Genomic DNA, 27,650 nt, shown 5'->3' on the forward strand with positions numbered 1-27,650 from the left:
TATAAAGGTCCTGACTTCTGGCGCGCGCGTGCGTAGCTCTCCATCCATCTGTGTGAACTAAGAGACTCAGCCAGAGCAGACGCACGCTGCTGCGTGCAAACCGCCGCACTGGACGCGGAAACAGCCACCTTACTGCCAGTACATGCGGTTTCCGCGATCTCTCACATGAGCACAGTAATACCATGGTCAGTAAACCATTTACCAGTGCTTTTGGCACTGTGAGCAGGTGCCAGGTCGTGCTGAAAAAAAGAAATCTTCATCTCCATAAAGCTTTTCAGCAGATGGAAGCATGAACCCACTTTTGAACCAGAAACAGCGGCAGAAGCGCCTGACCTGGGCTACAGAGAAGCAGCACTGGACTGTTGCTCAGTGGTCCAAAGTACTTTTTTCGATGAAAGCAACTTTTACATGTCATTCGGAAATCAAGGTGCCAGAGTCTGGAGGAGGACTGGGGAGAAGGAAATGCCTAAATGCCTGAAGTCCAGTGTCAAGTACCCACAGTCAGTAATGGTCTGGGGTGCCATGTCAGCTGCTGGTGTTGGTCCACTGTGTTTTATCAAGGGCAGGGTCAATGCAGCTAGCTATCAGGAGATTTTGGAGCACTTCATGCTTCCATCTGCTGAAAAGCTTTATGGAGATGAAGATTTCATTTTTCAGCAGGACCTGGCACCTGCTCACAGTGCCAAAACCACTGGTAAATGGTTTACTGACCATGGTATTACTGTGCTCAATTGGCCTGCCAACTCTCCTGACCTGAACCCTATAGAGAATCTGTGGGATATTGTGAAGAGAGAGTTGAGAGACGCAAGACCCAACACTCTGGATGAGCTTAAAGGCCGCTATCGAAGCATCCTGGGCCTCCATAACACCTGAGCAGTGCCACAGGCTGATTGCCTCCTTGCCACGCCGCATAGAAGCAGTCATTTCTGCAAAAGGATTCCCGACCAAGTATTGAGTGCATAACTGAACATAATTATTTGAAGGTTGACTTTTTTTGTTTTAAAAACACTTTTCTTTTATTGGTCGGATGAAATATGCTAATTTTTTGAGATAGGAATTTGGGGATTTCATGAGCTGTATGCCAAAATCATCAATATTAAAATAATAAAAAGCGTGAACTACTTCAGTTGTGTGTATTTGAATCTAAAATATATGAAAGTCTAATGTTTATCAGTACATTACAGAAAATAATGAACTTTATCACAATATGCTAATTTTTTGAGAAGATCCTGTATATGCAAACTGTGAGCGCTACCTCTTGAGAATTGAATTGAATTGTATATGAGAGGAGGCAAACCGGTCTACGCTGATATCATTATAGCTGTTTGCGCATACTTCTTTTATAGAATTCATATTTAAACATGTTTTTCCTAATCAATTTAACACATACACTGGACTGCAGAAAGAACTATTCCAAAATTGATTGATGTATGCTTTGATTTTTGTAGATTACCTTCTATGAAGACAGGAACTTCCAGGGCCGCTCCTATGAATGCAACTCTGATTGTTCTGACTTGTCTACATACTTCAGTCGTTGTAACTCTATTCGAGTGGAGAATGGAAACTGGATTTTATACGAATTTCCCAATTACAGTGGACATCAATACTTTCTGAGGAAAGGAGAATATCCTGATTTTCAGCAGTGGATGGGTTACAATGACTCCATCAGATCCTGCCGCTTGACTCCACAAGTAAGCAATGCATAACAATTTATATTAAACACAAACAAATATAAGGCACCCCAGAACAAAGTTGAGGTATATATCCAAATTCAAGAAAAGAAAAAGAGATTCTCGTCCCACCTTAAACAAGTAGACTTGTGGTAGTATAAGCAAAAATTCCCAAAGGAGGGAGTGCAGCCTGATTGGCTGCCATGTGTCTGCTGACTGTGATTTAGAGGGTCAAAGTTTAACCCAATAATGTAGTATAGGGGGCGAGTTGAAGTCGCATAAAGTTTGTGTTTCGACGCAAGTGCAAACTTGCCTTGTTTGCGGGAACAAGTTCATGTTCAAACCGTTTGGGCCATCTCTAGATGTCCGTGGCTGCTGCTTAAAAATGCTTCACTGCACAGTGTAAGTGCGGTGAAAACACTACCAAGTAGGGTTGTACACAGAACACAAACAAATAGCGGTAACATAAACTATACCACCCACCCTCTTGTCTCCCTTAATATGGCCGCCTCCTGGGAACTACAGGGGAGGAGACCGCCACTTGAATTGCAAGGTGACGTCGGATGCACTTGCACGCAGGCACAATGACATAACCAACCGGAGAGGTGCTAATGGGGGAATACTGCTTCCCATCCCTTCATTGTCAATCTCCATTGGGATGTCAAATTTTTTTGTGTGTCTGCCTCAGATGAGAGCAATGCCATCTGTACTCTCTGCCGGCAAAAATTGAGCCATGGAAAGACCAAGATCCACGTAGGGACAACTGCCGTATGAAGGCACATGATGAAAAAGCACAAACTGCAGTGGGATGACCACCTGAGGAAAAGCAGCACACAAAAGCAAAGCCACACACCACAGTGAAGGATACCAGGCCACAAATATTTCTCAAAAAAGGTGATACCCAAACTGTACCGTGATGTTGAAAGGCAAGTGGTGTCATCTGTGGCACACAGCATTGGGTCAAGGGTCCATCTGACCACAGATGCCTGGACTGCAAAGCACGGTCAGGCTTGCCGAAGACTAAGTCAGTCCCCACACACAGCATCTCTGCCTGCAGGCCACTTGACTGCCTTCTCCGCCACCACAAACAGAGTCCAGGACTCCAGGTGGATTCCTGAATTTTTAAGGCCGCTGCTAGCAGCGGGCACTATAATAATTTTTCTGATGCGTGTATATGCCTGCCTTATTTTTCTGGCTGCACTGCGGCTGCAACAACAAAACAAAAGGCATGTACATGTGTCAATTCCCCTTCCTGATCCTTACCTTGCCGCGGTGAAGGGGCTTGCGTATCACAATGAAGCAATGACCGGCTATATCAGTGTGTTGGGGGGCACACCTGACCCAAGATAATAAGGTCGTTGCTTCATTGTGGACAGACCAAATTCGATCAGTTGGACACTCAGTCACTGCTGTTCTGTCATTGAGCTACCTCAGCCCGACCATATGGGCTTGAAAACCACCATCGCCTGCACTCTTGCCATGGTGCGCACCAGTCCAGCATGGCCATTACTACACAAACAGCTGTTTGTGGTGCGGTACACAGTGAGTTTCGTCTGTCAGTGTGAAGCAGTACACTAATTACACTACCTGATTGATTTACACACACGCAAGATGTTGTAAAGCAGTTTATGCCTTCAATTTAGCAATGCAATGTGATTTCTGCCCTTAAACCCTGCTGTGCGTCAAATCCGTAATTTTTTGAAGTGTATCCCACTACACCATGACCCCTTCAGGTGTTAGACCCCTTGAAACATCTTTTCCATCATTTTTGTGGCCACAATTAGTGTTTGTAGTTTTGAAAGTTTGCCTGCCCATTGAAGTCTATTGTGGTTCGCATGGTTCGAGCAAACGCAAAATTTTGTGGAAGTTAGTGTTCGATGTTTGCGAACCTAAAATCTGAGGTTTGAGCCATCTCTACTGACATCATCTACTGAAAGGCCAAGTGGGGACAGCACTTCCCCATATGCCAAGAAGAGGGGTTGCCTCTCTGAGTAACCCACACTTGTGAGTATATTTAGTTATTTGTATATACTCTTGCCAATCATCAGGCGATATTACACCAGAACGGGCTCTTAGGGTCCTTGTGGTTTTTTTTGTTTTTTTTCTAGTTCTTGATAATTTAGGTTAAAGCAAAGGCATTACCGTATATAACGTAAAGTAAATATCACGCTACTTCATTATTACAAGGTAGACTGAAAAGTACATGGAAAGGATTGAAAAAAATATTTTAATTTAGGCTACCTTTCTCTCAAATTGGTCCACTTGTGCAAGCATGCAGTGGTGCTCGGATAATTTCCGTGATCACGAAATAGCTGTGATTTACTAGCATTTTTCCAATATTCGACTGCCGAATCCGAATTTGTGATCGATTCTGGATCATGTAAGCCGGTCACGGAAATTCCGTGATTGCAAGTATTCGGAATTCGGTTACGGCCGTGATCGCGGTGGAAATTCGAGATCAGGGCTGGAATGGGCAGAATTGACATCCCTGGGCCAATCAGAGGCCGCCAGCCAGGCCCTAGCAACCAATTAAAGGAGGGGAGGCTCTGCTCTCCCCTCCTGTATATAAAATGGGGGCCATTTCCAGAGCTCCGTGTAATGAATGATATGGAAGTGGAGATGATTAGCGATTAGCGTTCCGCACAGCAGAACAGAATGACATTTTCTTCTTTTTAAACGTACAACAGATGTCTTTCCCTCTCTGCTGAGTGAAAGCAAGCCCATCACCCACATTTAATTAACTTGTTTAAAAGCATTCCTTGCTGGCCAGTGACACAGTGGTGTGAAAGCTCTCCAACAGTAACCAAATGGCAAGTGTTACTGCCTTTTGAAGAGACAGGATAAACTCAGCATGAGACCAGACTGCCTGACTCCGTCAGAAGCAGAGCGAAAATGAATGCTGTATATGATTTTGTGCCTATTTACGGAATATAGTATCTAGGATAGTTATGAGAGTTGTATCATTGGGTTTGTAGTGTCTTGCTAAATCTTTTGATACCAGTCTTGAGGGGCAAGGGGTACGCTACAACCAAGTTATTAAACTTCTCAGGAACTGGACCCTCTATCCTAATCAAGTCTGATGTCATAGGAATTGTCATAATCTGAGGAATATTAATCTGCTATACACCTAAATATTACATGTATAGTTTATGAGTTACAGAGTTTTACAGTTTAAGCTTAACATCCTCCTAGGAGGAGGTGGACTGTCATTGGTGGGTATTTCAGAGGGGGCAGGTGTTGCCACAACCCCAAACCAGCTTTATCAAAAGCACATTGCCAGCAGGTGGACGTCAGTCCTCCATTTTAACATCATCTGGATTACAGCTCGACCTGCTGCTGGGCAGGGGACCCCCAACAGCCATCTTGGAACTGTAACATTTGCTTGGATTACAAACTATACCTAAAGGCTTATGATTCTTCTGAAACCAAGGACTTTGCATTTCTTGTTCCAGAAGGAAATATCCTCACACAATTCGGCTAAGTAAACCTTTTCACAATTATTCCCTTTTATTTTAAGCTTTGTGTGTATATGTTAATTAGTGTATGTAAATGTGTGTAATGCATTTTTGTTATTAAACGTTTAAAAATCGTTTAGCGGTTATGACCTGTTGCTGAACATACACAATCGTACTTACTCCTCCAAAAACGTTACCTTGTGTTCTAGGGTATCTTGTATTTATAACTCACATGCTTGAATCGGGCACAGATAAACAGGTCTGGCACCGATCCCTGCATACAGCTAAGGGTTAACTTACAGTGTTCGCAGTGTGCTAAAATATTTACAGTCCTGTGCTGACTCACAGGTGGTGGTAAGCTTTTGAATTGTACGTGTGTGGTGAATCTTTTGGAGTCAGGACGCTCCTCTCGGCTAGTCGGTTCATAGACTGCGAATCCACATATGGGCATCTATGCGCAAAGCGACAGCGAGACAGAGTTTCTGACTTTGAGTGATTGACCCAATCAAGGACCGGTCCGTGCGGTCTATGACACTCCGTTCTTGCTAGACTCTGTGGCACAACGGCAACGTTATTTGATTAACCTGCCAGAACAGATCAAAATCTGTGGTCGATAACCGGTGCATTACCATTTATATAGATTAAATGTATAGCACAGAGTTCCCCCATCTCTTTTTCTATCTTATCTTTTATTTTGCAACAATGGCTGATGCAACGGGATACAAGCGAATGCAATTGTCGGATCTGGCAAACTTGTCTGAAGAAAGAGGCATTGAGACTTACAATAAAACAAAATTGCAATTAATCGAGGACTTATTGCGACTGAATACCCAGCCGGATCAGATGCTGGAAGAGCCCTCAGATGGTTTAGAAGTTACTGGACCTGGGAGAGCTGGGAGTGAGCTATTGAATCAAATTGACACACCTCCAGCCCCAGGGGAAAACGGAACCGAGTCTGAACAGATCGCACTGCGGAGGAGCATAGTAACCGGTAGGAGCCCGTCCATGCAAACCTTTCCTGTGTTCCTGATGCTGGAATGCAGCATGCTTTACAAAGACTGTCGGATACAAATCCTGAGTTGTACCTACAGATTGTCAGAGAAAACGCTGACCACGCAGAACTCCAGTGCCAGGCGGAAAGGGAAGCTTCAGAGCACCAGCTGCAGGTGGAAAGGGAAGCTTCAGAATGTCAGGCGGAAAGGGAAGCTTCAGAACGCCAGGCGAAAAGGGAAGCTTCAGAGCACCAGCTGCAGGCGAAAATAGAAGCTTCAGAGCCCCAGTGGCTGGCTGAGAAAGAAGCGGAAAGAGAGGAGAGACAGGCATGACCTTGAAATGGCCAAACTGTGAGCGCAAGGCCAAGATCCCTCGCCAAGTAATCCGGAGTCCCGGCCCACAGCAGGCCCGTTTGGGACTCCCAAGTTTAAGTTCCCTGAAATGGTGAAGGGAACCGACTCGGACACTTACTTGCAATACTTTGAAGACTTGTCATCTGCATCATCTGCCCCAGGAGCATTGGGCGAGATTTCTGACCCCCAACTTGCGGGATAAAGCGCTTGAGGCATTTGTGGACTTACCCGCTGAAAAAAACAATGACTATAAGGCGATAAAAGCTACAATTATCGCTAAGTACCAGTTGACCCCAGAGGTATATCTCAAAAAGTTTAGGGCCCTGCAGAAAGGCCCCACAGACACTTATGCAGACCTGGCTGGTCGCCTGCTGACTGTGTTCAGGCAGTGGTCACGAGGCCTCAACAAAGACTCTCACCAAGGTCTGGAGGACCTCATCGTACAGGACCAGTTACTGCGCTGCTGTCCACCAGAGGTCCGGCAGTTTGTCTTGGAGTGGAAGCCTGGATCCACCAAAGCTGCCACAGACCTCGCAGACACTTTTGTGGCCACCCAGGTACTGGACAACCGCAAACCTCCAACCCAGAGCTGGAGAGGGGGGAGACCAATGCAACCCAGCTCTCCTTCCCCTGAAAACAGAGGAATCAGGTCTCACAGAGGCCAGCCGCTGCACCTGCTGCTCTTTCATCGGATACAGCCTACGTTCCCAAGTGCTACCAGTGTGGCGATCGAGGACACCTCAAGTTCGCCTGTCCAAGGGCAAAGATGACAACGCCAGGGCCTAGCCAGAGGCTGCCTAGCAACCCCTCTCCCTTAACATCGGCTCTGGTTGTCGGTAAGGAGGGCACCCATCGCAGCTCCGACAACCATCAACTTGTACGGGTGAATGACCAGATTGTCACTGGCCTCCGAGATACCGGCGTGGACATAACCTTGATCCGTTCCCACCTTGTTGCAGAAAAGGACATTATCCCTGACAAGCACCTCACCCTCAAAGGAGTGGGGGGCACCCTTCCCACATTGCCCAGGCTCGTGTTTAGATCGACTGGGGTGTGGGGCCCCAAGAGAAAGTAGTCGGCATCTGAGATAATATCCCTGTTCCCGTGTTGCTGGGAACTGACCTGAGCAGGTTAGTGTCATATTATGAGCCTGCTGCAAGCAAACGGGAACCCCCTGCTAACCCTCAGGTACTGTGCACCCTTGGGACTGAACAGGAGGGGGGAGGGGATGTGGTAGTGCCTTTTCCGGAGGTACTGGGTTTTAATTTACAGCCATCCAATGCTTGCTTTTCTACTGCAGAACTTGACAACGTTGCTCTCAATACACGTGTAACTGTTGTAACTAATGTGAACGATGTCAATGATGGTAATGTTGATATTATACCTGTGTTAGTAGTGACTCGCAGCAGCACTGCTAAGCGCCTGAGCTCGGAGCAAGCAGGAGGCGCTGTAGCCCCCCCTCCTTGCTCCAACCCCAGGGAGAGCACCCCTCAACAGCTGGCCACCTATACCACAAGCCAGCTGGCTGAGACTAATGGTGCTGCATTTGTTCAGGCACTGAGGTATGTGATCCCAGTCTGGAGTCGCTCAGAAGGCAGGCCTCTGAGCCACTCGCAGACGGTGCCATTTTTAAAGTGTTCTGGGAAGGTGGGAAGCTGTATAGTGAACTGATACAGCCCACCATAGAGGAGACAGGCCTGAATGCCAAGTGGCTTGTGGTACCCAGTGCCTACCGAGGGCATGTGCTGAAAGCTGCACATGACATTCCCCTGGCAGGACACTTAGGGATCCACAAAACATTTGATCACATTCAACAGCATTTCTACTGGCCTGGAGTTTGGTCAGATGTGACTAATTATTGCCGGTCATGTGCGGTGTGCCAGAAGTTTAAGAAGGGAAGAACCGGCAGGGCTCCTTTTTGGCCGCTACCAGTCATCAGTGAACCCTTTCAAAAGGTTGGCAGTTGACATAACAGGACCCCTGCCCATTCCAAACAGCTCTGTGAAAAAATACATCTTGACGGTGGTGGATTATGCCACTCGCTATCCAGAGGCTGCCGCATTTTCCTCCCTAAGGGCAGACAGAGTGGCAGATGCGCTACTCGGCATTTTTTCACGAGCAGGCTTCCCTACTGAGATACCCTCAGACCAGGGACCACAATTCATGTCTGACCTCATGGGGGCTCTCTGTGCGAAAATCCAAATGATGCCCATCAGCTCAAGCCCCTACCATCCGCAGACCAACGGCCTCTGCGAGCGATTCAACAGGATGCTGAAGCAAATGCTTTCAACGTTCGTCGAGTCGCACGGTTGGGGGAGGGGGGGGGGGGGGGGCACTGGGAGCGATATCTGCCTCATCTGTTATTCAAGTACCAAGAGGTGCCACAGGAGTCCACAGGGTTCTCACCCTTTGAACTTCTGTATGGACGGGATGTCAGAGGTCCCTTGAAGCTGATCCGGGAGACGTGGGAAGGAAAAGGTGACCCCACCGATTAATTATGTCCTCAAATTCAGGGACAAGATGTAATCACTCACTGAGGTGGTAACTGAAAACATGGCCCGTGCAGCGGCCAATCAAAAATTGTGGTATGACTGCAATGCCAGAGACCGAGCATATGAGGTAAATGACTGAGTGTATGCGTTACTTCCTGTAAAGCAGAATAAGTTGCAGGCCGCATGGGAGGGACCGTGCACTGTTTTGAAGCGAGTAAACCCTGTTACATACTTAGTGAATATGGGGGGGTAGAAGGCAAAAAAGCTTCCACGTGAACATGTTGAAGGCCCACAGAGACAGAACTCAGTATGCTTTGCCAGTGTGTAGCCAGCTGGAACCAGGAGAGACAGATCCCCTTTTAGATTTACTGGCCGACGCACGGGAGTTCGAAGGTGGAATCAACGTCAACCCCCAGCTTTCCCAATCACAGGAAGCGCAGCTGCGAGAAGTGTTAGCAAGGCATAGCAAGACGTTCACCAGTACCACCGGATGAACCAATCTCGCTGTTTACCGAGTAGACACAGGAGCCCATCCGCCCCTCCGGCAATCTGCCTATCAAATCTTTCCTGAGGTACAGGCAGATGTGAAGAGAGAGATAGAGGAGATGTTAAAGTTAGGGGTGATTCAGAAATCCTGCAGTGCATGGACTGCCCCAGTTGTCCTTGTCCCCAAAAAGGTCAAGACAACTTGGTTCTGAGTGGATTACCGGAGGCTGAACGCCATCACCACCACTGACGCCTACCCCATGCTTCGCATTGATGAATTGTTGGATAAGCTGGCTGCCGCAAGCTATCTAACGATCATGGACCTGAGCCGGGGGTATTGGCAAATTCCCCTTGCACCCGAAGCGCGGGAGAAATCCGCATTTGTCATGCCCTTCAGCCTCTGAGTTCACTGCGATACCATTTGGCATGAAAAATGTGCCTGCCACGTTTCAGTGGGCTGTAAATGACCTGCTGGCAGGGATACAAGACTTTGCCGTAGCCTACCTGAACGATATTGCAGTGTTCATGTAACGATCGGTGAAGCACAGAGAGGATCTGATTACCGGTGATCTGCAGTATCACTGGGAATACAGATGTATACCAGATTATAAGCGATCTGCAGTATCACCGATAATCCGATATACCAGCTAACCTCTGTTCACCTGAGTAGAGTGTAGTGTTTTGGTGTAACAGTAACACTTTGAGGACAAAGCCTCAGCGCAGTCAGGAGTACTGCACGTATTCCTTCCACAGGCCTGAACTCTCCAAGACGGGAGGAGTCAGGCTGACAGTAGGAAGGATTGCCTGAAAGTAACCCTCTGGAGGAAGTGTCACTAACAGAACGGGGAACCGCCCCTAACAGTAAGGTCGGTTCTGGAGGTCGGACAAGCCAGGTCGTACACACACGGACAGATAAAGTACAAGATCAGGAGGCAAAGGCGGAGTCTAAGTACAGGGAGGAGTCGGCAACAGGGTATCAGATATATCGAGGTACAAGATCAGGAGGCAAAAGCAGGGTCTTAGGATGAGCCGGGGTTCGGCAACAGAGTATCAGAAATATCGAGGTACAAGATCAGAGTTCAGGAGGATAGTCAGGCAGGCAAAAGGTCAAAACAGATAATCACAATCAAACTAGTACTTTAAGCTATCAACATAATCTAGCTAAGTGTAGGATTACAGCTCCAGCTGGTCCCGGCACACTTGCGGATCTGACTACGGATCTGGGTGCTCCCACGTATGTGATCGCAACGCCAGACACCAGAGAAATGACCAGCTAGCAGTATATATATACACACACATCTTCCCAGCACCTCCCTAAGTGCTGGACCAATGAGGAGTGGAGCCAGAGTCAGCTGACCAGCCTGGTCAGCTGACTCACTTCTGGCTGCTATATAGGACCTGCCTTTCCGCGCGCATGCGCGTCCTTCTAAACCTGAAGGGACTACGAGTCCCAGCCACAGCAGCCTGCTCTGCGGTGTCTCAGACTGAGTGGAGGCGGCTGCCTCCCCGTGCTTTGCCACATCGTGCGCGGAAAGAGCAGCCTGCCGCTGACTCCTGGCGGCGGCTCTTCCGCGCTTACTGACTTACTGACTTGGCTTACTGACAGTTCAGTACCACCTGGGATGAACACATCTCAATCACTTGTTGCAGCCTGGTTCTAGAGAGGCTGTCCTCTGCCAATTTGACAGTTAAACCAAGTAAGTGCCAAGTTGGCATGACAGAGGTACAGTATTTAGGACACCCTGAGACCTGACATTGGGAAGTTTGACGCCATCCTGGCATGGCCTCGGCCTATCACCAAGAAGCAGGTCCAGGCCTTTCTAGGCACAGCAGGCTACTATAGGAAGTCTGTTCCAGCCTATAGTACCCTGGCCATGGCCCTGACTGATGCCACTAGTAAAAAGCACCCCATGAAAGTTAGTTGGACCCCAGAGTGTGAGGCCGCTTTCCAGGCCTTGAAGCAGGCGCTGGTCAGCGATCCCGTGCTTCAAGCAACGGACTTCAGCCATCGGTTCCTGGTGCAAACCTGACGCCTCTGACTATGGACTCGGTGCAGTCCTCAGCCAGGTAGATGAGAAGTGAGGGGAAAACCCTATCCTCTACCTGAGCAGGAAGCTTCTTCCCTGAGAGGTAGCAACCACCGAGAAAGAATGCTTGGTGATTGTATGGGTCCTACAAAAACTACGATCGTACCTGTACGGTCACTCTTTCACCATCATCACAGATCACAACCCTCTTACCTGGCTGAATTGTGCTGCTGGGACCAATAGCAAACTCATGCGTTGAAGTCTGTTGCTGCAGCAGTATGACTTCACCATCCAGCATAAGGCGGGGAGTCACCACCAGAATGATGACGGTCTGTCGCTCTGCGGCGAGCCCGTTCAGTAACCAAGTAGACGCACCAATCAGGTCGTGCTAACCTGCTCTTTGCGTCGACCTGCTGGGGGAGGTGTGATGAATGATACGGAAGTCGAGACGATTAGCGATTCTGTATCGTTCCGCACAGCAGTGCAGAATTACATTTTCGTCTTTTTAAACATACAACAGATGTCTTTCCCTCTCTGCTGAGTGAAAGCAAGCCCATCACCCACATTTAATTAACTTATTCAAAAGGATTCCTTGCTGGTCAGTGACACAGAGGTGTGAAAGTTCTCCAGCAGTAACCAAATGGCAAGTGTTACTGCCTTTTGAAGAGACAGGATAATTTCAGCATGAAACCAGACTGCCTGACTCCGTGAGAAGCAGAGCGAAAATGAATGCGGTATATGAGTTTGTGCCTATTTACGGAATACAGTATCTAGGATAGTTATGAGAGTTGTATCATTGGGTTTGTAGTGTCTTGCTGAGTCTTTTGATACCAGTCTTGAGGGGCAAGGGGTACACTACAACTAAGTTATTAAACTTCTCAGGAACTGGACCCTCTACCCTAATCAAGTCTGATGTCATAGGAATTGTCATAATCTGAGGAATATTAATCTGCTATCCACCCAAATATTACATGTATAAGTTATGAGTTACAGAGTTTTACAGTTTAAGCTCAACATCCTCCTAGGAGGAGGTAGGCTGTCATTGGTGGGTAATTCAGAGGGGGCAGGTGTTTCCATACCCCCAAACCAGCTTCATCAAAAGCACATTGCAAGCAGGTGGACTTCAGTCCTCCATTTTAACATCATCTGGATTACAGCTCGACCTGCTGCTGGGCAGGGGACCCCCAGCAGCCATCTTGGAACTGTAACATTTGCTTGGATTACAAACTATACCTAAAGGCCTATGATTCTTCTGAAACCAAGGACTTTGCATTTCTTTTCCCAGAAGGAAATATCCCCACACAAACTGCATTTTGGCTAAGTAAACCTTTTCACAATTATTCCCTTTTATTTTAAGCTTTGTGTGTATATGTTAATTAGTGTATGTAAATGTGCGTAATGCATTTTTGTTATTAAATGTTTAAAAATCGTTTAGCGGTTATGACCTGTTGCTGAACATACACAATCGTACTTACTCCTCCAAAAACGTTACCTTGTGTTCTAGAGTATCTTGTATTTATAACTCACATGCTTGAATCGGGCACAGATAAACAGGTCTGGCACCGATCCCTGCATACAGCTAAGGGTTAACTTACAGTGTTCGCAGTGTGCTAAAATATTTACAGTCCTGTGCTGACTCACAGGTGGTGGCAAGCCTTTGAATTGTACGTGTGTGGTGAATCCTTTGGAGTCAGGACGCTCCTCTCGGCTAGTCGGTTCATAGACTGCAAATCCACATATGGGCATCTATGCGCAAAGCGACAGCGAGACCAAGCTTCTGACTCGAGTGATTGACCCGATCAAGGACCGTCCCATGCGGTCTATGACACTCCGTTCTTGCTAGACTCTGTGGCACTAAGTGGATCATCTCCAGGTCATATTGTACATCAGCAAGAGCATTTTCAGTCCTTACATGGCCCTTATACTGTATCTAATACTTGTATTCAGCTAGCTAGCCAGTAGTTAAGTCAGCCCCACGCTTGCTGTGACTTCCATCCACGGACTTCCACCAGCCAGGTGCCATTGGTACTCACCTTCACCTCTGTGATTGCTTAAAGTATATTTCCCTGTGTAAAACCACTTATTACCAATTAATAGCTGCATTTAAAGTGTTGATTTAACTTTAAAATCCATTTTCTCAAAAAGTAAAAGTACTTTTTGGAATTTTGTTTAAGTTGTAGCCCCTTATCACCTTTATAATCAATGCAATTTGGGGGATTGTAGCATGTATGGGGGCTTTAATAATAGCTTAAACACTTTTCCGTGATCACGGGCGTGAATTTCCATGATTGCCTCATTCTCTGAAAAAAATCAGAGTCAAATTCGTTAGTCCGTTTTAAATCCGGAAATTAATCACGGATTTTTTTTTTTTTTTTGCAATCACGGCCGAATAGTCGAATCCGTGATTGGGGGTATCCGAGCAGCACTGCAAGCATATACTGTATTTTTTGGACTATAAGACAAAAGTGGGAAGGAAAAGTCACTGCATCTTATAGTCTGAATTCAGGGAGTTCCTGACTAGTGAAAGCCTGCCAATATGAACCTCAAACCCTCCGCAATGTTGGAAACTTCATGTACTGTGCCCATGCAGAGCAGGACACGAGGACAAACGGATGACACAGGGAGACACAAAGGGGCATAGAGGAGGACACAAGGGGGACAGAGGAGGACACAAAGGGGCATAGAGGAGGACACAAGGGAGACACAAAGGGGCATAGAGGAGGACACAAGGGTGACACAAGTGGGACAGAGGAGGACACAAGGGGGACAGAAGAGGACACAAGGGTGACACAAGTGGGACAGAGGAGGACACAAGGGGGACAGAGGAGGACACAAAGGGACATCGAGGAGGACACAAAGGTGACACAAGGGGGGCAGAGGAGGACACAAGGGGGACACAAAGGGACATAGAGGAAGACACAAGGGGACAGAGGAGGACACAAGGGAGACACAAAGGGGCATAGAGGAGGACACAAGGCTGACACAAGAGGTACAAGGGGGCATAATCCAAAGATGCCTCTTCACCATGGATGTACCAGGTTTAGTTTATATATTTTTTCCCCTGGTTTTGTCCTCTAAACCTAGGTGCGCCTTATGGTCAGGAGCGTCTTATAGTCCGAAAAATATGGTACGTTTTACCAGTTATGGTTCAGCTGTACAAAACATTCTTTAATAGTGTACATTTATTTCAGACGTTTGAAAGTTTGGCACAGGATATTACCATTATAATTAGTATATTGGTAATATATTTACAAACTTCCATGTCTTATTCTCACACTAACCTTCCCCTTTTAACTCCAAACAGTAACTTCTCCACACTTCATACTTAACACTTAGTACCACTATCTGCGTTCGAAAACAGTACCTTTGCCGTGCTGGTCATGATTTTGGGTGGAAAAGGGCCAAGATAAGACCATGGAATTCTATGAATGGCCTGTTTAGGAATAGAACTGTAGATGCAATTGATTGTCTCATCAGTTTCTCTTAAATTCATGTTTGCTTTATTTAGTGGGCAGAGGGTATGCAACAAACATACATAAATTGTCATTACTGCTCTATGCCTGCTTTCACATATATAGTATCTGTTTTGTTTCTATATGCTATATTAAAATACTACTATTCACCTTTTTCTGGACAGTGGATATGTTGCCAGACATCAAATTAATGGCAAGTGTTTACATCGCTTTATAATACAATTACAAGGTAAAAGAAATGAGTTAGATTGAAAGAAAGCACAATGCACAAGTCCAGTGTGAACTGGTCCTAATGCCTATTTTACACTTGAGGTGCTCTGTTGTATTGAATCACACAAAGCTGCCGCATCCAGTCGCCGAATTACTAATGGCCCTGTGGGGCTATCACACTGAATGCAGTGTGGCATGTTGCAGTCAAGTTATGGTACCGCAAGAGTTACATTTGCATCATTTAACCCTGAAAGTTTGGCATACTTTTAATGGAAAGTAAGCCTCGCTGAATTGGTCGCACCAAAGCTATAATACGCGTAGTGGTGTGGGGCAATCCTTAATGATCACATCGCACCAAGTGTAAAATGGACCTAAATGTTTTCAGGCATCTAGAATTCTAGCAGCTGACTAGGCTTTATGTATTCCTACTGTAGCCAGTCCATGTTTCTTAGTCTGAGCCACACATTGCTAGTTTCCTAAACTGCAGTCAGCCAAGCTTAGAGTGTCTCTGTGACACAAAAATAAATATAATTCACTGTCACTGCTAGCCAGCCTTCAAAGGCCACTGCCACAACCTGCCAGGGCATTGCCAAAGCATGTCAGGCTCCAGGAGTCAATGTAGGGTATTGCCACAGCCTGCCATGCTTCAGGAGTCAAATTCAGCCATTTCCAAAACTCATATTCAGCCACTAATTTATCATCAGATGTATCAGATATGTGACTTACTGTAGTATTATAAAACCATTACATGAAACAGTTTTTAAAGTTTAATTTTCAGTATTGCCTCTTATGTTAGTTTGTGTGCCTCTATGTACTATTAGAGTAATGGATGCAAAAAAACAACAGTAGAAATGACCATAAAATGTTAATTTAATTTTAAATGATAGAATGTACAGAGGAAGCAACAGTACCACTGTCTACTGATGTCTACCAAGTTCCTAACATGTTTTTTTTAATTAAAATTGTTGAAACCACACTATAAAATCTGTAGTCGCCAAAACAGTCAGATCTATATTACTGCCACAACGTAAAATAATGCTGCAATATGTGTTACCTTTCCTGCAAAATCTCAAATCATATGCTCATAATTTCAAAATAATTATATGTGAAGTCTTCAATAAAACATAATTGTCTTTTTGTTTGTATGAAGCACCGTGGACCATTCACAATCAGAATATATGAAAAAGAAGACTTTAGAGGTCATATGATGGAATTCAGTGAAGACTGTCCTAATGTCTTTGAGAGATTCAACTACAATAACATTTCTTCTGCTCATGTGCAAGACGGATACTGGATTTTCTATGAGGAGCCCAACTACAGAGGACGTCAGTATTATCTCAGACCTGGAGAATACAGGAGATACACTGACTGGGGAGCTTCTAACTCCAGAATTGGGTCTTTTAGACGTGTCCAGCACAGCTACTAGAATGCATGAGTGCACTATATTTTAATTTGCATTTTAAATTAAATAATTATACCATATGTTTCTGTACCTGCTGTGTTTTTTTTTTTCAACCATTGCATAAGACAAGTTATGATTAGATAAGGTAAATATAAATGTAGAACAATCTACAATGATACTTAGAAAACAATGTGATTCGAAAGCCAAAAAAAAGTATTGGAAGTAATAATAAAGGTATATTATAAAGTAATGTTCAGTTTATATGATGAGACATGGATTTCCAGTTAAATTTAAATACCACATCTTCCTAAAAATGATAAAATCTATAAAGATATATGCTAGACTCATATGTCTATGTAAGATATATACATATCAGTTACATAGCTAGTTTGGTCAAAAAAGACATTCGTCCATCAAGTCCAACCAGAAAAAAAACATGTTATTTAGAGAAAGGTCTCTCTCCTGCACCCTCACATGTTTATCCAGGAGAAGGCAAAGAAAAAAAATCCTTACAAGGCTTGGGCCAATTAACCTTTAGGAGGAAAAAATCCCTTCCCAACTCCAGGTGGCAGTCAGATAAAATATGTGGGATCAACTTTGCTGGAAATTAGCTAGCAATTCTAGCAGCAGATGTCCTTCAGTGCAAGGAAAGCATCCAAACCTCTTTTTGTAATGATCGGTGTCAGCACGTAGAGAGAATCTGATTATTGGTGATCTGCAGTATCACCAAGAATACAGATCTATACCTGATTATGGATGATCTGCAGAATCACCAATAATACAGATATAGTGCTAACCTCTGGACACCTCTAGATATATATGGTGAGTGTTTGGTGTAACAGTATGACTTTGAGCAACCCACCTGATGAACAAGTGACCCTGAGCAGTACAAAAGACACTGCTATGGAGAGTACAGAAACCTTCCAGCAGCCTGAGACTCTCCAAGGGGTGGAGTCAGGATGAAGGTAGGAAGGACCAGAGAGTGAGTGACACCTGAAGGTGTATGTCACTAACTGAACTTGGAGACTATCTCTTAAGTGGAGAGAGATAGCTCTCGAGGTCGGGCAAGCCAGGTTGGCAACACACAGACAGATAAAGTATAAAGACAGAAGGCTGATTCGGTATCCAAGAAAGGCAGGGTTTGGCAATGTGATATCAGATATGCGTGGTACCGAATCAGAAAGCAGAGGGATAGTCAGGAAAACAACAGGTCATAACAAATATCAAACAATGCCTAGTCTTGGGTGTGAGGTCCGTGGTCTCTACACCCTGGAACTAGTCTGAAGTATGACAGAATAATAACACAAGTTCCCTAGTCTTGGGTGTGAGGTCCGTGGTCTCTACACCCTGGAACTAGTCTGAAGTATAACAGAATAATAACACAAGTTCCCTAGTCTTGGGTGTGAGGTCCGTGGTCTCTACACCCTGGAACTAGTCTGAAGTATAACAGAATAATAACACAAGTTCCCTAGTCTTGGGTGTGAGGTCTGTGGTCTCTACACCCTGGAACTAGTCTGAAGTATAACAGAATAATAACACAAGTTCCCTAGTCTTGGGTGTGAGGTCCGTGGTCTCTACACCCTGGAACAAGTCTGAAGTATAACAGAATAATAACACAAGTTCCCTAGTCTTGGGTGTGAGGCCTGTGGTCTCTACACCCTGGAACTAGTCTGAAGTATGACAGAATAATAACACAAGTTCCCTAGTCTTGGGTGTGAGGTCCGTGGTCTCTACACCCTGGAACTAGTCTGAAGTATAACAGAATAATAACACAAGTTCCCTAGTCTTGGGTGTGAGGTCCGTGGTCTCTACACCCTGGAACTAGTCTGAAGTATGACAGAATAATAACACAAGTAATCTGGCTCAGTGTGAATTCTCAGGTCCTCCTGATTCAAACACACTGTTGGATCTGACTAAGGTCTGAGTGCTTCCACGTAGTGATCGCAACGGCAGACAACCAGCAACTGACAAGCAAGCTGTATACAAAGTTGCAGGACTCTGCCGCCCCGCCCGAGCCACTCAGCCAATCAGGAGTCCAGCAGGAATCAGCTGATCGTCCTGATCAGCTGACACATGTCCTGCTGGCATAAAGGTCCTGACTTCTGGCTCGCGCGCGCGTAGCTCTCCATCCAGGTGCACTAGAGATCCCAGCCGACCCAGACATGCGTTGCTGCGTGGAAACCGCCGTGCTGGGCGTGAAATCAGCCGCCTTGCCGCCAGTACACGCGGCAGCTTCTCCGCGTTTTCTCACACTTTTAAATGCAGATATAGAATTTGTGGGAAAATTTAATGAATAGCGGAGATACGGCCGCAACAGCAAGCGGCATGGCGGCTATCTCCGCGTCACAGCCGGCGGTCTCCGCTGCGCGGCTTAACGCTGGTGCTCTGCCTGGTCCTGCTTCTGGCCATTAAGTTAGCCTTTGAAGAGTGGTGCCATTGGCTTGAAGGGGCAGAACATACAATTTCAGTCTATACTGATCATAAAAACTTGGAGTACATTGAAGGGGCCAAAAGACTCAGTCCCCGACAGGCCCGCTGGTCCCTGTTCTTTTCAAGGTTCAGATTCGTGATCACGTACACCCCAGGAAGTAAGAATGTCAAAGCAGATGCATTGTCTAGGTGCTTTGAGCCAGAGACAGTTCAGCCTGCAACCCCTGAGACCATCTTACCTCAGAAACTGGTGGTAGCTGCCACGGAAACCTGGTAGGATTGGGCAGTTACTTTGGGGCCTTACCAACAGGATATCCCAGAAGGGAAGCCCAAGGGGGTTCTCTTTGTGCCACTTCCCTTTCACTTACAACTCTTGTAACTATTCCATACCCATAAGAACACAGGGCATCCCGGAGCTGCTCGAACTCAGGACCTATTGGCTAGATGTGTATGGGGGTCATCTTTGGCACTTGATTGCAAGGAGTTTGTAAGGGAATACTCTGTGTGTGCCAGGAGTAAGCCATCTCGCCAGGCACCGGTAGGAACACTTCAGTCTCTACCAGTGCCAAATGAACCCTGGACTCACTTGTCTATGGACTTTGTGGGAGAACTCCCCAGCTCCGAGGGCAAGACGGTCATCTGGGTGGTAGTTGATAGGGTCAGTAAAATGGCTCATTTCGTACCTCTGAAAGGACTCCCCTTGGCCCAGGAATTGGCTGATCTCTTCATTTTCCGGCTGCATGGCATTCTGGAGAATGTAGTGTCAGATAGGGGAGTCCAGTTTGTGTCGAAATTCTGGAGAGCCTTTTGCCCTCAGCTCAACATGAACCTTTCATTTTCATCAGGCTACCACCCACAGACCAATGGACAGACCAAAAGGGTTAACCAGTCATTGGAAGAATTTCTTAGATGTTATGTGGCCGATGCGCAATCAGATTGGGTAAAGTTCCTGCCATTTGCAGAGTTTGCGCATAATAATCTGAAGAGTTAGTCAGGATTTTCACCATTTCAAGTGGTCTTGGGGAGATCTCCTAAGTTTTCTCCTTTGCCAGTGGCATCTTCTCTCTTTCCGGCCTTAGAAGATTGGCAAAGGGCTTTGAGGAAGATTTGGGTCTTAGTAAAGAAAACTCTGGGGAACGCCTTTCAGACTCAGAAAAAACAGGCAGATAAGAGACGATCTGAAGAATGGAAGTTTTCCCCAGGAGATAAAGTGTGGGTGTCTACTCGACATCTAGCGTTGAAACAACCATCACCCAAGTTAGGACCCAGATTCATAGGCCCATACACGGTGTCCAAAAAGATTAATGATGTAACATATGTGATTGATCGCCCAGCCAGCATGAGAGGTGTGAGATCATTCCATGTTTCCTTGCTTAAGCCTGCTGTGCATGTGGATTCCTCACCCCCCCCCCCTGTGATGATTGACGACCAGCCTGAGTATGAGATCGAGAAGATTTTGGATTCTCGATTGGTGCAGAATTCTGTACAGTACCTGGTTCATTGGAAGGGGTATGGCCTTGAGGAGAGAACTTGGGTGCTGGATTGTTGCATGCATGCGGAAGAGTTAAAGAAAGAGTTTCATGAGTTACACCCGGAGAAACTGGGTAAGTGTCCGGGGTCCACTCCTCAGGGGGGGGGGGGGGTTGTACTGTAATGAATAGTGGAGATACGGCCGCAACAGCAAGTGGCATGGCGGCTATCTCCGCGTCACAGCCGGCCGCATGACTACACGCTGGTGCTCTGCCTGGTCCTTCTATTGCTCATAGACTAAGGGCTACGCGCGCGCACGCCAGGCGACAGGACCTTTATGCATCTAGAAGAGGAGTCAGCTGATCAGGCGATCAGCTGACTCCAGCTATGCTCCAGATTGGCTGAGTGACTGGGGCGGCGCTGTGGAGAGCTTGCAGTATATATAGGACAGGTCATTCAGTTGCTCCGCGTCTGCTGTAGCAAATGCAACGTGTTAGCACTCAGACCTAGTCAGATCCCAAAGTGTACTAGAACCAGCTGGAGCTGGGGATCCACACTTAGCCAGATTCTGTTGATAACTTAAAGTACTAATTGAATTGTATTATTTGTTATGACCTTCTGCTAGCTTGACTACTCTTCTGTTTACTGATCCTGTACCTTTGCCTATCTGATATAGTTGCCGACTCTGCCTGAAATACTACTCTGATCTAGCTTTCTGTCTCTGTACCGTATCTGTCCGCTCGTTGCCAAACCTGCTTGTCTGACTCTTCTATCCTCACCAGTGAGTCACTGGTTGAGGGATTCTCTGCCAGTATCACCTGCTTTGTCTGGTGAATACTAGCTGCAGTACTATCTGAATCACCTGCTCCTCAGGTGGTCAGTAGCTGCAGTACAGTCTGAATCACCTGCATCTCAGGTGAATAGTCTCTACAGTATTATCATCTCTACCTGCCCTTCAGGTAATAGTGACTGCAGTACAGTCTGAATCACCCATCCCTTGGGTGATAAGTACACTTGTTGTTTACTTAGTTCCACCCGCTCCTCGGGTTAACTTTCTCACTATTGTATGTATCTCCAGCTTGCTGGAGTTTGTATTTCTGTGTTACATAGATATGCTCATATCTCCCAGCTCCTCTGGGAATAGCGAGTATCTCTATCTTTACTGTTGCACCAAACACATACCCTCACATTGGTTGTCCTGGTCTTGGCTATACCAGTATTATTGGTGATTCTGCAGATCACACATAATCAGGTATAACTTCGGTATTATTGGTGATACTGCAGATTACCAATAATCAGAGAAATCTGTTCTTGCTGACACCAATCGTTAGAGAAAATGTGGTAAAATATTCCACATTTTAAAGAGGAGCTTTCAGCCATACTATCTCAGAACAAAAACACATATGTAAGTAGATAAATACTTGCTCTACTTACATAACATATGTATTGCACTGCCCACGTTTTGATTTTAGTGATTTTTCTACAGCAAAAAGAAAGAGAAAATCCTTCTTAGCATTTCCCATTTTAACTGTGGCTATTTTGAAGCCAACCCTGATGTCATTTCCTCCCTTACTCTCCTCTGCCTGATTTGCCCGCCCTTCACTAAAGAAAGTGCGTGTCAGGCTTGTCTGGTCAATTACTATAGGTCAGGCTGTATGCCCATATGACTGACCAATAGCCCAGCCCATAACACCTGCGGAAACTCCTACCTAACACAATACTACAATACACGCTGCAGGTAGATGTAGCATACAGACAGACAGATAGTAATCCACCAACAGAACCTGATAACGCTAGAAATGCAATATACATATATAGTCACATGAGGCCTGGAGGATGAGGCAATCCAGGCAAATGAGTCAGATGACTGCAGAGACAGATGTTTCAGGATGGCAAGGCAGTCCAGATAGTATTTCCCAGAGATAGCGTAGTATGTACCAGCAGTCACTTTTTCACTTCACCTGTGTAACCGCACATTGTTGTACCAGCAGTCACGGCATACCTCTTCACTGCACCTGTGTAACCGCACATTGTAGTACCAGCAGTCACCTTTTCACTGCACCTGTGTGACCACACATTGTTGTACCAGCAGTCACCTTTTCACTTCACCTGTGTAACCGTATGTCACAGGAGCCCTCAGTTGCTGACCGCACTTAGCCTTCTAAACGGTGCCAGCGCACAGATCGTGCGAACTCTGGTCGCAGTCAACGCGCAGGAACCGTTAAGAATTAGCCGCAGACAACTCAGAAGGGAGCCTGTGAGACACGGGTAATTACAACGTCACCTACTGGTTCAGAGTAAACTGCCACCACCGCGGTTACTATGGGACCGTGGGGCCCACTAACTGACTGACTAATCCTGCGAATAAAACGGTTAAACACACGATATTCTGTCTAGCCAACAACAAACAAACAGTAGCGTATCTTCAGAGATCCGGGATCATTTCTGTGTGTGCTGATAAGCAGGGTAGCGAAACAGTGAATGACTTGGGGAAAGTTGTTTATTCACGCAATATAAATAATTAATATATACAGACAATTATGAAAATCAACAATTATTAAAACAGTAATAGCCAGTATGAAAAATAAAAGAAGGGAGAAAAATACTTAGTTCCTGGAAAGATGTCCTTATTGTGGGAAGAATCATAAAGTTCTTGGTTTCAAAGTCCAGAGTTCAGAGTTCAGACCAGGTGGATGCCAGCATATCCTCAAGCTGGCATCTGATGAGTGCAAGATGTTTCAGTGTGGAGGACACTGAGTTTGGGTCCTCAGCCATTCTTATGCCCCTGCTTCAGTAGGAGGGAGTGAGGGCGGGGAGCCATACACCCCCCTCAAAGATGAGATGAGCCCTCCCCTTGTACTGGGGCTAGAAATCATATCTACCCATATATGGGCTCTATCTCACCGAACCGTACAGGTCAGGGCAGATTTATTAACATTTTCAGGTCTGTCTCGATTTACCCAGCGCCCTGATACCAGACATGAGGGGTGGGACCCCTGTGGTATCATCAGGGCACTTTGAAACTGCCTAGCTGGCAGTCCTTACCTCCGAAGGTTCTGAAACTTCCTCAGAACCAGCACCGGGGCTCATGCTACACTTCCCCCATGTTTGGTGAAGCGGCCATCTCAGGAACCCCAGAAATATTACAGATCTGGGAAGTTATGGATTTGCTATGAGACTCAGGTTATTCCCAGGCAAAGGCTCTTTGAAGTTTGGAGCAGCCAGCGAGGTGTCGCCTCCCCTGCTGGGAATGAGCCAGTGGGTCTGGCTTTTAGCCCAACTAGATTGCTCCTGCCATGGTGCTTGTCACCTTATACCTGATGGATGGGCCATCAGCACAGCTTGAAGCCAGGGACTCTCTGGGGCAGATTAGGCTCAGGCTCATTAGCATATCAAAAGAGCCATCCAGCCTTTGGAATGGTGCTCTCTTTGCTAAGAAAAGGACTTCAGCTGTCCCTACACACTCAACCCAGATTGTACCGTTTTGAAGCGCAATCGATGCAGGGAATTGAGTGCGATTGCTTTTTCTTCACGGTCGTCCAGGACGCGCCTGCGTCCCCGCAATCGTCCGTGACAGCCCTCCCCCTTGTCCGTGGCTTAGCCACTCATCCGCAAGATGTGTGGCGGCGCCGCTAACCTGGCTGACGGGCCTCGAGTTGCCGGTACGGCGGGAAAACCTATTGGAGCCTGTGGCTCGGTACCCCTGGACCGGTCGCGGTCTGCTACCCTCAGGGTTGACCCAACATGGACCGTTCTGGACAGGGCGTTTGCGCCACTGCAGTCGGACGTGGTGTCTGCCGGGACTGCGGACAACGGGCAGTGGGTTGGTTAGGTCAACAGCCAGCCCACGCAGGGTTCCCCTGCTGAGTGGCTGTGGACCTAAGGGAACCCCGCGGGAATCCCTGGACCTTCCCAGCTCCTGACAGACGGCACATGCCCTGCAGTAGTTGGCTACATCCCTGTTCATCCGGGGCCAATAAAACTGTTTCCGAATACCGGCGAGTGTCTTGCGGACACCCGAGTGCCCTGTCAGAGGATTACCATGTGCGGATTTCAGCACATGTCCCCTGAACGCACTCGGGACCACAAGCCACTTGGTATCCGCGTGGGATCTACCTGTAGGGGGCTGTACAGACTCACTGTACAGTCTCCCACCTTCCCAGTACACCTTGAAAGCGGCCCCGTCTGCGAGGGGCTCAGCGGCTTGCTGCCTGAGCACCTCCAGGCTTGGGTCACTTTGTAGTGCGGCTGAGAATATGGAGCTGTCAGTTTCAGCCAACTGGCTCATGTCACACGAGGCCAGCGGCTGAAAGGTCTCATCCCTGCGGTCAGAGGAGGGGGAGGAGGCCGGAACCCCCTCCACCTGTTCTGAGCTCGGGTTCTGAGCAGTGCAGCTGTGCGGTACTGCTAGCACAGGTACACTGTCAGAATGGCACAGACGGGCATTACTCAAATCATCATTGCATGCAGTAATGACATTGACAGGTATAGACATTTTTTCATTACAGACAGGTTGTACAAGAAACTCAGGTACAGTTACAGCATCATCACAACAGACAGCCTGTACATCAAACTCAGGTGCCTTTGAAGCAGGCACTATTGAACCTGGTACCCTTGAACTGGGCACATTCAACCCACCTCCCCCTGGTGCTCCCCCAAGTGTATAAAGTACCTGGTGGTGGGTGGAGAGTCCGTCTCCTCCTGTGAGCGACAAGGCGGTCGTGGCAGGTTCATAGTAGGACACAAGCTTGCCCAAATCAGTCCCCAGCAACACAGGGACTGGGAGATCCTTCATAACCCCAACAACCCTTTCGTGGACCCCTCCCACTCCCCAATCCAGCTTCACTCTTGCGTGGGCTATGTGGAAAAGGGTGCCCTCTACTCCAGTAAGGGCAAGGGATCGGCTGGAGCTGATGCTCTCCTTTGGCACAAGATGTGAGTGAACTAACGTGATGTCAGCTCCGGTGTCTCGAAATCCGGTGACAACTTTGCCGTTCACTCTAACAAGTTGCTGCTGGTCGGTTCGGTCGCGGATTTCCTGTCCGCGTGCAAACAGGACAAAATCTGATGATCCAGGCTGTGGTTCGCTGGCGGGTTGCCTCTGCTGTGGGTAAGGTGCAGGTGATGCAGATGATCCAGGTGCTGGTGGTGTCTGTCTCCACTCCGGACAGTCGAATTTCATGTGTCCGGGCTGGCGGCAGTAGTGACAGGTGACCTCTCCAGGCGCTGCAGGCCTGGGTGCAGCAGCTGCGCTGGGTGGCCTCTGTGGCGGACGGCTCACAGGGGCAGGAGGGTCTGCCGAGGTATTGGGCTGACCTCCTCTCCAGCTGGATGGGACAGTTCTGCGGGTATCAGCCACCCGGGTAGTTGCAAAAGTCTCAGCAAGGTCTGCAGCGACAGTGGCTGAAGCCGGCCTGCGTTCTAACACAAACTGTCGTACATCAGCAGGACAAATGTTCAGAAATTGTTCGAGGTCTATCAAGTCCTCCAGGACGCCATAAGACCCTTTGGTGAGGCCTAGCGTCCACTGGCGGAGTGTGGTGAGCAAGCTGCTGGCCACATCTCGGTACGAATCAGAAGACTTTTTCTGCCAGGCCCTAAACTTTTTCCGATAGGCTTCTGGCGTCAGCTGGTACTTAGTAATGATAGCGTCTTTTATAGCAGCATAATCATTATCCTTCTCCGCAGGCAATTCTGCGAAGGCATCAAGCGCTTTGTAGCGCAGCAAAGGTGTCAGATGTCTGGCCCACTGGTCTTGGGACAGACGATACTGACGGCATGCTTTTTCGAAAGATCGCAAAAACAAGTCAATGTCTGTGTCTTTCTCGATATTAGCAAATTTAAATTTTGCACTTACGGGTGCTGCAGCTCCTTCAGCAGGGAGGCTGGGCGGTGAACTCCGGCTGGCCTGTTGCACTTTTGCCATGTTTAGCTCATGCTGTCGTTGGCGCTCCCGTTCTCGCTCAGCGGCATCCCTCTCTGCGTGGCGTTCTGCGGCTGCAGCGGCTTGCCGCACCCGTTCCTCCCGCATTTGGCGCTCCTCACGCATGTACTGCAGGTACTTGTCCAGGTCAGTGTCCATCAGCTTTTGTAATGCCTGCTGCATTAGCGGATCAGTACAAACGGACAGTCCAGTACTGGCCGGTTCCAGGCGAGTACTTTCAGAAACTCTGGGATTGGGGTCCACACTGACATTCTCCTGCGTAACTGTTGATGCAGGGCCCTCAGGATGCACAACCTCTGTACGGTCAGGAGTCTCAGTCTCTGGTTCCCCTTGCCTTGAGTCAGATGGGTCAGCGTCTACCTCAGCAGACACATCCAGCTCCTGCAGTTGCTGGGTATCCCATTGAAACAATTCCGTTACCAGGTCCCCTTGTTTCTTGCGGCCGACATCAATGCCTCTCTCTTGGCAAAGATTTTGCAGGTCCGCCAGGCACATTTTCTTGTAGTTCCCGGACATTTCCACGCCAAATAAAATAAAACTTTTGGGGAGGGGTACTGGCTACACAGTCTCTCTGTATATATAAAAAATATATTGCCTTCCAGCTACACCAACGAATTAGTTCGTTTCTCGATAGCGCTAGCGCTATCGCAGATACTTTCAGCACAACACAGGTCCCAACCGCTGCCTAACACTGTCACAGGAGCCCTCAGTTGCTGACCGCACTTAGCCTTCTAAACGGTGCCAGCGCACAGATCGTGCGAACTCTGGTCGCAGTCAACGCGCAGGAACCGTTAAGAATTAGCCGCAGACAACTCAGAAGGGAGCCTGTGAGACACGGGTAATTACAACGTCACCTACTGGTTCAGAGTAAACTGCCACCACCGCGGTTACTATGGGACCGTGGGGCCCACTAACTGACTGACTAATCCTGCGAATAAAATGGTTAAACACACGATATTCTGTCTAGCCAACAACAAACAAACAGTAGCGTATCTTCAGAGACCCGGGATCATTTCTGTGTGTGCTGATAAGCAGGGTAGCGAAACAGTGAATGACTTGGGGAAAGTCGTTTATTCACGCAATATAAATAATTAATATATACAGACAATTATGAAAATCAACAATTATTAAAACAGTAATAGCCAGTATGAAAAATAAAAGAAGGGAGAAAAATACTTAGTTCCTGGAAAGATGTCCTTATTGTGGGAAGAATCATAAAGTTCTTGGTTTCAAAGTCCAGAGTTC

At 47.1% G+C, this 27,650-nt stretch overlaps 1 protein-coding gene across 1 annotated transcript in view; it reads left to right on the plus strand.

Annotated features, from left to right (window-relative positions):
• Positions 1 to 16,641, plus strand: part of LOC137526136 (gamma-crystallin-3-like) — a 35,352-nt gene extending 18,711 nt beyond the window's left edge. Inside the window, exons 3-4 of the mRNA XM_068247355.1 lie at positions 1,449 to 1,691; positions 16,310 to 16,641. Coding sequence (XP_068103456.1) covers positions 1,449 to 1,691; positions 16,310 to 16,585 — 519 coding nt within the window. The 3' untranslated portion in view covers positions 16,586 to 16,641. The remainder of the gene's footprint in view (positions 1 to 1,448; positions 1,692 to 16,309) is intronic.
• The last annotated feature ends 11,009 nt before the right edge of the window (positions 16,642 to 27,650 follow it).

Source organism: Hyperolius riggenbachi, chromosome 7 (assembly GCF_040937935.1).
Source record: "Hyperolius riggenbachi isolate aHypRig1 chromosome 7, aHypRig1.pri, whole genome shotgun sequence".
Lineage (NCBI taxonomy): Eukaryota > Metazoa > Chordata > Amphibia > Anura > Hyperoliidae > Hyperolius > Hyperolius riggenbachi.